The sequence below is a fragment of the Corticium candelabrum genome, chromosome 6 (genome assembly GCF_963422355.1).
Source record: "Corticium candelabrum chromosome 6, ooCorCand1.1, whole genome shotgun sequence".
Classification (NCBI taxonomy): Eukaryota; Metazoa; Porifera; class Homoscleromorpha; order Homosclerophorida; family Plakinidae; genus Corticium; species Corticium candelabrum.
Genome location: NC_085090.1, coordinates 5,000,118 through 5,010,117, shown reverse-complemented (window position 1 = coordinate 5,010,117; position 10,000 = coordinate 5,000,118). Strand labels below are relative to the sequence as shown.

The 10,000-nt window shown below is 44.0% G+C and overlaps 2 protein-coding genes and 1 long non-coding RNA gene across 3 annotated transcripts in view; all 3 read left to right on the top strand.

Annotated features, from left to right (window-relative positions):
• LOC134181003 (uncharacterized) overlaps positions 1 to 3,408 on the top strand; it is a 4,533-nt gene extending 1,125 nt beyond the window's left edge. Inside the window, exon 3 of the long non-coding RNA XR_009970058.1 lies at positions 3,345 to 3,408. This is a non-coding gene — a long non-coding RNA (uncharacterized LOC134181003). The remainder of the gene's footprint in view (positions 1 to 3,344) is intronic.
• A 2,496-nt stretch (positions 3,409 to 5,904) lies between these two features.
• Positions 5,905 to 6,581, top strand: LOC134180817 (uncharacterized). Its single transcript, XM_062648002.1, has 4 exons — positions 5,905 to 5,972; positions 6,045 to 6,155; positions 6,224 to 6,331; positions 6,393 to 6,581. Exons 2-4 carry the CDS (start codon positions 6,045 to 6,047, stop codon positions 6,579 to 6,581), a joined length of 408 nt encoding a protein of 135 aa, XP_062503986.1. The 5' UTR covers positions 5,905 to 5,972.
• Positions 6,582 to 7,483: 902 nt separating this feature from the next.
• On the top strand, positions 7,484 to 9,835 carry LOC134181467 (glutamate receptor 1-like). Its single transcript, XM_062648740.1, has 2 exons — positions 7,484 to 8,539; positions 9,478 to 9,835. Exons 1-2 carry the CDS (start codon positions 7,772 to 7,774, stop codon positions 9,550 to 9,552), a joined length of 843 nt encoding a protein of 280 aa, XP_062504724.1. The 5' UTR covers positions 7,484 to 7,771; the 3' UTR covers positions 9,553 to 9,835.
• The last annotated feature ends 165 nt before the right edge of the window (positions 9,836 to 10,000 follow it).

Sequence of the window (10,000 nt, the reverse complement as noted above, 5' to 3'; positions counted from 1 at the left end):
GTGTAATTGAGCATGAGCTCAAGAAAAGAGCGAAGCCGTATTTGTTTATGGCAATTTTCGTGCCCCGCAAAAAGCAAAGCAATGGCTCGATAGAGGCAGTTTTCGTCTGCGCCCACAGCTACTTGAAACAGATTTGCAGGAGCATCGTCTGTCATCAGATCCCTAGCCAGTAAATCTAGTTGGCACCGAGACAAGGAAACAACGAGGCAAGAAACTAGTGCTTGGCTTCCGGGAATATTGGTATTCTTCGATGTAGAATTGCTCTGGCTTCGACTCTTGTTGCACATTTCAAGTTTCGTAAGTGCTGAATGCACGCCATTGTGCGGAAAGCCAGTCAAAATCGAGCCTGTTGTACGGTATCTTTAATTAATTAATTACCTAAGTGTTTCCCAGGTGCAGGTAAGTGTCATTCCTTGTGCACGTGCTTCAGCGCATTAGGATGTGGAACACACCGGTGGACAGTTTACGTTCATGTAGACGGCAAAGTTGAGGTTTTTGTGTACCAAGATGACGCCGTACTAGTTTCAAGCTTCTACTAAACTCGGAAATCTGAAAATCTATCTTCGTCTCGATTTACTATTCCTACTGCATGGCGACTTCCTAGGCTTGACTAGTTGCCATTCCTGTGACAGAGATCGCCATTTGGCGACTTGGCGACCGGTTTTTCGAACCCTGCCATGGATTTAGCATAGACGGAGATATGGACGATGTACTGTAGTCGTTCGCATTTGGGGTGATGCTGGTGAAATTGTAGCCCGTTGTGTTATAGTTGTAGCCGGCGTCCCTACTCCAGGGTTACAGATAACCGGTTCCTGTTCCGCCGATGTCAGTGCCTCCGAAGTAACCTGGTTGCTCTTTGGTTGCAATTGGTCGGCATGATTGGTGGCTACCTTGTAGGATACCGGTCCTGTTTAGTCTATGATTTTCCCCTCTGTCCACGTAGGTCCCTATCTGAAGTTCCTCACCATCACCGGCTGGCCTAGTTCAAAACTTCGCATAGGATCTTGTTCGTTCTTAAGACTTTATCTTACACGTCTCGATGGAGATCAGGTCTGGTCAGATCTAATTTTGTACGCAGGTTGCGGTTGAACAAGAGTTCCTTAAGGTTCCTCTCCGTGGTGGCGTGAGGTGCTGTGCGGTACGAGAAAGAAAATCTGTCCACCTTGTGTTGAGTGGTACTGTTGTCTTTCTCGACCTGCACAGAGCGTTTCAAACTCTGTACTAAATGTTCTGCCAACCTATTGGTAGCTGGATGATATGGTGAGCCGGTAACGTGGCAAACACCATTTCGTTTCATGAAATTTTGGAAGAGTTTCGAATAAACTGTGGCCCGTTGTTGGGGAAGCTACATGCGCGCAAAGATGATGCGCAGCTGTGTCACTATCTCTTCGGCTGTGGTGCTCGTCATCTGTATAATCTCTGGCCACTTACTGTATGCATCAATCACTAGCAGGTACATGTTTCCCAGCAACGGCTTGCAAAGTCTACGTGGCGTCGCTGCCACACGGATGCTGGAAATTCCCACCGATGCAGAGGAACTTTTTTTGGCAAATTTGCTGTCTCTTTTTGACAACCCTTGCAACCGCGTACGAGAGTCTCAATGTCTGCGTCACTATTTGGCCACCTAACAAACGAATGAGCAATGCCTTTTTGTTTTGACCATACCTGGATGACCTTCATGCAGTGTATTCATCACTTTGTCTCGCAGTTTCGCAGGAATGACCACTCTTGCTCCCCACATTAGGATGTCATGGTGAAGGCTTAACTCGTGTCGGCGGTTGTAGTACTGGCTGAATAGCATGTTTACTTTACCGTCTCTTCATCCATCGCAAACGTAAGTCATAACTATTGACAAAACAGGATCCCTCCGTGCTTCCTTATGTCACTTGCGTGGACAGGTAATGCCTCGACAATGCTAGTATAAAAGCATTCCGCTTCGTATTTTTCGTGGTTGCCAACTTCTGTCTCCGCTGGCAGGCGGGACAAGTCGTTGCAGTTAGCATGCTGTACTGTACCTCGATGTTCAATCTGATACTGGAACGCCCCTAGAAAAAGACTTCAGCTCTGTAAGAGAGCTGCCGCTGTTACTGGCACCGCCTTATTTGGATCCATGATATACTGGAGAGGCTTATGTATTAGGCTATACCAAAAAAGGATTCGAGTTGTGTTACATCCGGTGGGTTTGGCATTTCCGTGATGGCTCTCCCTTTCTTATCGCACTGATGGAGTGCAGCTGAAAATGACATGGCCACAATATTCAACCGAGTCTTGGAGAAATCGACACTTGCTTCTGTTTACCTTCAGCCCGAATTCCTTCAGTCGCTGTAAGACCCTGTCCATTGTAGCTAGGTGTTCCTTCATGGTGGTTCCGTCCCCGTCACTATGATATCATCTAGGTAGCATTGCACCTCTGGAGTTCCTTGGAGAATTTGCTCAATTGCTCGCTGCCGCATAGCTGGTGCAGAGGCTACGCTATAGGGAAGTCTTTGATATTGCTATAACTCCTTTGATGTGTTCGCAGTCATGTATGGCTTAGATTTCTCTTCTAGCTCCATTTGCAGGTATGCCTGTTTGAGGTCCAACACACTGAAATGTTTGCCACCGCTGAGACCGGCAAAGATATTGTCTATTCGTGTCAACGGATAGTAGTCTACATCCAGTTGAGGATTAACTGTAACTTTAAAGTCTCCGAAGACTCTCACTGAATCATCCTTTTCAATGGGTGTCACTATGAAAACCGCCCACTTGCTATAGTGGACCTTTGTCACTATTCTCTTCTTTTTCCAGTCTGTCTAATTCTTGCTCTACCGCGTGCCGTCTCGCTAGTGCCACTGGTCTTGCTCTCCAGAATCGAGGTTGATTGTCTGGTTTCAACGCAATCCTTGCTTTAAGACCCTGAGGCAACCCAAGTACCGCTTCCAGGGTCTGTTTAGTCCCTAGGTGCAGGATCGTAGAAGTGAGATAGAAGCGCTCTCTCGGTCGCTGTGGCACAATCGCTGACTAGTAGAAACCAGTCGGTCTGATCACGACGTCTGCTGCGTGAAGTAACGCTGTCCTCTTTGCCACATGTTCTGTCGTTGGTGTGAACACTAGAGATCCCAAAGCACTGCTTACTAACATAGTATACTAGTCTACTTGCTACTCTAACTACTCTACACGCACGATTCAATCAATGGCGTCGCTTTGTAGGGGCCTGGAAAGATCTTGGCCGCAATACTCAATACTAGACGAATCTAGTTAGACCCCAGCAGCTAGCCTACCTAAGTTTAAAGGTCCAGCGACGCCACATTCCTGTCTGACCCTTCCAACTGTGTAAACTAACTCAATGGGTCTGTTTGTTCTAGACGATCCGTGTGGTTTGATTGAAGACTATCCTGTTGTACATTTGAGTAGACGGTGTCTACAGACCTGTGCGTTTCGGTACCGAGTACCCGTGATATCGATTCCTTCTAGACGCGACGGTGGTGGCCTGCACTGTTCGTCTGCCCATTTGAGCTTTGCCTACGGAGACAGCTCGGATGCTGACGTGGTCGTGGCCGTCGCAAGAAATTTGAATTGGACGTCAGCAGTGTATGTAGGAGATAACAATGCTGGTAAACAAAAACAATAAATCAATTGCAGCATTGCTTGGGATAAACAATTTTTTTGCAGATACGTATTTTATTGATCGGTTGAAACATTTGACTTCATCATTTCGCATCTCTGAATTTGTCTTTGTGAAAACGGGCGGTCACAATGTTGATGTCGATGCTAAAGCTGCTAGTGCGGCTGTCGACTTTGTGCTGGTTCATTGTGAGACATATACGTGCTACAAAATCGTCAAAAAGGTAGGACGTGTTGTTAATGCTGTATGCTAGCCGCCACATTTTAGGGTTGTCTTTTTGTGAGAACAGTTACTTCATCTGAGGAAAGATTTATTTCGGCCATGGCTCGTGACTGGACGTTTAGTACACCACGTAAGATTATTGTTTATCTGTTGGTTTGCATCTAGAGTCTCGGCAGGGGCTTAGCCAGCTGTCTTTACATGTTGCCCGTGAAGACTTCTCTCTGACAGGGGCATGGCCAGCTGTCTTCATCTGCTGGACCGCGACAGTCGGATTGCTAGTGAATGAGTGACTGAGATTACATTGTAATAAGCGTCAAACACGTTCTGCAACCGGCTCTCAACCTCAAGCTAAAAATGTTTTAGTTACTACTCGGAGTATAGATGAATATGCTTATTAGCGCTATTGATTCCGGTCTCACATTTGGTTTTGCGAATCGCTGCTATGACAGACAAACGTCTATCGGTGAAGTCTCGCGTAGCCAGGCCTTTATGTGCTTTGGAAGACAAACGGCGAAAGAGGGTCTGTCTACGCGAGACTAATCAAATCTGAACTTGCATGAATCCTGTTCTCTATAGCTATAGAATCACTTGAGTTGTTCTGACAGTTGCTGCTTGATTATGAAGCGAGTAAAACGGCCAGAACAACTTTCACAAACCACTCTTGATTTGTGCAGCAAGGCAAAGCGAAGAAAAACCGAAAATGGAGATGCTGAGTTGAAGAGCTACCAGATGTTTCTGCCTTGGTGCATAAATATGAAGAAGACTTGCCTTCTACTTCCAGCTTTTGAGCTGAGCTAAAGGTTTTGGAACATACATGGCGGGAGGCAGCACAGAAAGGTGACTGATTTTCGTGCAACCTGGCAGAGTCTCTTTCAGCTACAAACAGGATGTTCTTCCCCCAACATCTTTGTCATGTTCGAACTCCTTGCTGCGATAACTGTCACATCGTGTGAGTGTGAGAGCAGTATCAGTTAGTAGTCTTGGGCTGATGAAGACGGATATTCGGTCAGCAAGGGGCCAAAAGCGTTTGAATGGTTTGACACTCATGAAAGTGCATCGGCCGACAGCGTGTAGTTGATATTGACCAAATTGTTGATCGATTTGCCATTTTGCATCCTAAACGCATGGTGCAGTCCAATATTTTTGGCAATGAAGAGGTGAATGCAGGCCCTTCGTTAATTTGAAATAGAGGTGCTCGCATACCATTTATTGACTTTAGTTACGGTAACTTATCTATGAACAGATGCTGGATTTCTAGTGGTAAGTGCTTGGATGAATTAAAGAATTTATCAATACTGAGCTGCGTATTGCGCACTTATTGCTAGGGCATGTATCTTTCCCAATTACGCCATAAGCAGCAAGCCGTTAACGGTGAAGAGTTGGTGTGAGGGCCTGACTACGCCTCTGTTGACTATGTGTAAAAAGTGACAGACTGTGTGCGTGGGGGAGTGCGTGGGTGTGGGTGGGTGACTTGTATGCGTACTACATATAAGAGTTATGAGAGGAAAGAAGAAGAAAGGAAAAGGTCAGAGGAAAGACAGAAAAGAAAAGATGATTATCTCTCTACACATAAAAAGGCTAATCTGACTGTCGGTGTGTGTGTGTGTGTGTGTGTGTGCGTGTGTGTGTGTGTGTGTGTGTGTGTGTGTGTGTGTGTGTGTGTGTGTGTGTGTGTGTGTGTGTGTGTAACATTAATCACCCCAAAACTGTCGGCCAATCGCCACATGTACAAGTTAACAATTTTAAGGGCCCCTGTGACGTCTATATATATATATATATATATATATATATATTAGCATAAGAAGAAAAAGGGTGAACAAATGACGAATAGACGGAGGGTGCGATGTATAGTGAGTGAAAGGGCCAGGGAGGAATAGGTATGGGAGTAGGGTAACAGACTAATACAGAGAGAAGTCAACGTATGAGAGAGCAAAACTGGCAAAACGTTATTTAATTATTGTAGATTAATAATGATGACTGTTTATTGATTTAGACCCAAGCAGTTTCATCCCGTTCGCTTGTGGTTCCCTCTAAGACCTACGGTCTTCAGAAGGCTATTCACAAAACGGTTCATGCTGAACAACATTTCAATGCGATTACTTCATTGCAGTTTACGAGAGAGGGTTTGCCAAGTCTTGAACAACAGGTAACGAGGTTACTCACGCATCCCCGCAAACCTCTAGCTATAGACACATAATCTGATGGAATGACGTTTCAGATGCAGTTGCTCGACTTGCATGACTCGCTAGTGGTTCTCTTTCGGATGATCGAAGACCAACGACTGTGGAATTCAACTGCGTCTGATTTCTTTTCTCGTATTGTCAATGAGGTAGCATAGCAACTGTGTATACACCACATCTTATAATTCTAAATGTGTTTTACGTTTATTAACTTAAGTACAATCTGCAAGGTATCAATGGAAGGATTCAATTCAGAACTACTTCAGAGAGAGTCTATCCAATGCTTTACAACATCCTGGACATCAGTCCCTTTCTCGTTGCCACAGTAGGCTCGTTTACAATTCTATCTGGACCATCTCTGCAGTCTCTATCTGTTAATTTTTTAGATTGGAGTTTATGACGTCAGCACCGGTTGGGTACGAAAATTATCGTCTTTAAGTGCAAAGGGCATAAAGAGATCTCATCTTTATCGAAGATCTGCACAAACCTGTTATCCTGCTGAAGGTCATTTCAGAACCACAACCATGATAGTAATCTCAATAAATGTGATAAAGAGATGCATGAGTATAAGCTGACTCGCAATTGTGTACTTAGGAGCCTCCGTTTGTTATATATGATCCAAACAATACATTGTCCGGAGACGCTCACAGTGGTCCGTTTGCAGGCATCATTGTGGACATGATGGAATGGCTTGCTAAGGAGCTAAATTTTACGTACACCATGTCACTGCCATCTGATCGCAAGTATGGGTTGGTAAACAAGTATGGTGAAGGCAACGGAATGGTTGGACAAATAATGAACTGCGTAAGTGAACGAATTTATTGCCCATGTGCCATAATAATCACGTGGACGTAAAGGTCTAACAAAAACATACGGGAGTTTATAGGTAGAATTTGCGACATCTCTTAATTCCACAGGTACATGTACCAGTACACTACACGCGTCTTTCCTTAAATCTAGATTTAAGAATTTGTGAATGTGGTCTTTCAATATCATTTTACCACGCCCTTCATAGTCATAATCTTGTTGAGATTAGTTGATGGATACACACCATTCCTGAAGGCTCATATGGCCTTGGTCTTTCAGACCAAGTCAAAATCTTTAATTAGTAAAGCAATTTTAGAAAACTGGATTCTGTTGCATGTTTATATAAATTTTTATAAATATATTAAAAGCTTATGTATAACTAGACTTGCTTGATAAATTTTATTTATTTATTTTGGACTGACTACTCATCTAACAGAATGCAGTTGGCAGTTACTGTATAGAATTGGACAATTAATATTAACTGTTCAATTTTTTATATATAAAAATAATTTTTGCCGATATAGGCAGCCACAGACACAATGTATCTTTTATACTCCCAAACTTGCGTGGATCACTAATTGCTTTTAATTAAATATTGTCCAATTAATTGATTTATTTGATCACACAGGAATCTGACCTAATTGCAGCAGCCATTACTATTACTCAAAGTCGTTCCAAGTATATTCACTTCACGGAGCCTTATTCGGACGTAGGTAAAAGTCTTCTCGCCTACAGAAAAAAACAGGACGAGTCGAGATTGTGGTCGTTTCTCGATCCCTTCGATTTGACGACGACGGTTGTGATCGGCGCCATCACCGTCATCGTTTGCATCGTCCATTCACTTTCAAGAAGACTCAGTCGTTACAATCGATTTGAGACGGCGGATTCGACCGATTCTTGTCCTCGATCAACGATTAGTGAGGTGAGTAGGTCATTCTGGGTGTTCTATACCTCGGCAATGCAGCAAGGCCCCGAAACCATTCCATCTGTTTCGGGTAAAATTCTAGTCGGCGGCTGGTTCTTCTTTTGTCTCGTCATTGTAGCCACATACACGGCCAACTTGGCAGCATTTCTCACCGCAAACAGTTTTACAACGAATATCAACTCTCTCAACGAGCTGGCAAAGCAGAGCGACATATTGTACGGAACGGTTAAGGATTCGTCCATTTTAGACTTCTTGAATGAGTCTACTCTTCCCATTCATCAGCGGATGTATGATTTTATGACTTCGGTCGACGGGGCGTTGGTAGACACTGCGGAGGAGGCGATCCAGCGCGTCGAACGTCAAACTAAAGGAGACTACATCTTTATCTGGGACGAACCCATTCTTGAATACTTTGCCTCAAATGAACCGTGCCAGAGTGTAGTGATTGGTAGGAAATTTAACATGCACGCTTACGGTTTGGCCTTGCCGAAGGGAATGCCGTACGCTGAAAACTTTTCTCTGGCGATTCTAAAATTGAGAGAATCGGGGATTTATGAGGGTCTAACGACCAAGTGGCTGAAGGAGGGTATATGTAGCACGTGGCATTCGCCCAGAGAGGCTACAGACGTCAAGCAGCTTCGGATTGTTGACATGAAGGGTGTGTTTATCATTCTAGCCGTTGCAGTTGGAATGTCTGTGGTCGTTGCGGTAGTTCAGCGGGTGACATGGATAGTAAGAAGACAAAGGAAGGTGTCAAACACTAGACCTTCCAATGGAGGAGACATTACTATAGACTTACAAGTGAGTAAATATTCTTCTGTGCTAAATACGGTTTGCGACAGCCACGGACAGACGGACGGACGGACGGACAGACAGACGGACAGACGGACAGTTTGTTATATTTGAACTCTTACTCTATCAATAACAATCGCTAACTTTGATGTATGCATAACAATAACAGTCAATAAAGAAAATGTTGAACGTCTTTGTCATACAGAAAATCATCAAAATTAGACATTCAGACTGACATACATACATACATACATACATACATACATACATACATACATACATACATACATACATACATACATACATACATACATACATACATACATACATACATACATACATACATACATACATACATTTTTTTGTGCATACGTACATACAAGAGCCCCATAAGGCCCAGCTTCGATACTGCAATGACTAATCTTGCTATACTCTAGACTTTCAGCAGTCACTCTATCATGTCACTAGGTACGTCATACTTGCTGTACTTCATACTTCATACTTCATACTTGCTGGACAGAACTGTCACTCCGGAGAGAGAGGCAATTGTATGTTAGTTCCTTGCTCAAGGGAATTTATGTATGTGGCCCTTCCGCACTCGAACTCTGATTCGAAGGTCCCGGATGTTGCCAATCTCCAACTGCACACTCTAACCGATTGAGCCACATACATGCATACATACATACGTACGGACAGACAGGCAGACAGACAAACAGACATACATACATACAGACAGACAGACAGACAAACAAACAGACCGACAAAACGACAAACGGACGGACGGACGGACGGACGGACAGGACTGGACGGACGAGACGGACAGGACTGGACGGACGAGACGGACGGAGGGACGGGCAGACAAACAAAACGGCAGACAGATAATGAACGTTACGGTTCAGGCTAGGCTTTTATTATTTAGTCATAATGTTTATTGATATTTACTTTAGGTTGGTAAAGTTGAAACCTTCCATGGTATTCCAGAATCCAAGTCGGACGATAAAGCCGCAAAATGTCATCACTAACACCAAGAATGCTGGTTATGCACAATGTACTACACCACAAACTCTCGTGTCCACGCCTCTACAACTGCATTACGCATCTGTGTTACAGTAAAAAACTTAGTTGAGGTTTTGATATTTTGGCATAGAGCTATCAGAAAGAGATCTCGTACATAGAAGCCAGACGGACTGGAAGTCTCGCCATTTTCAAGCTTTTAGTCGTTTGCTACGCGGTATATCTAATCAGTCCCTTAGATAAGCTAATTACAAGCTAGTAAACGATAACTTTCTCAAAGTGATGTGAAGATGCAACAATGTTTGTGCGTCAGTCTTTTTCGTGTCTATCCGTAGGGCTTTCTGGACGTTGGACTGCGTGTGCGCCGGAGCCAGTCCGGCTTGTAACGTCGGACTAGTTTTCAAAAGTGTACTTCAGCCAGCAGCTGTTTGCCGCAGACTTCCAGCCCAATGCTAT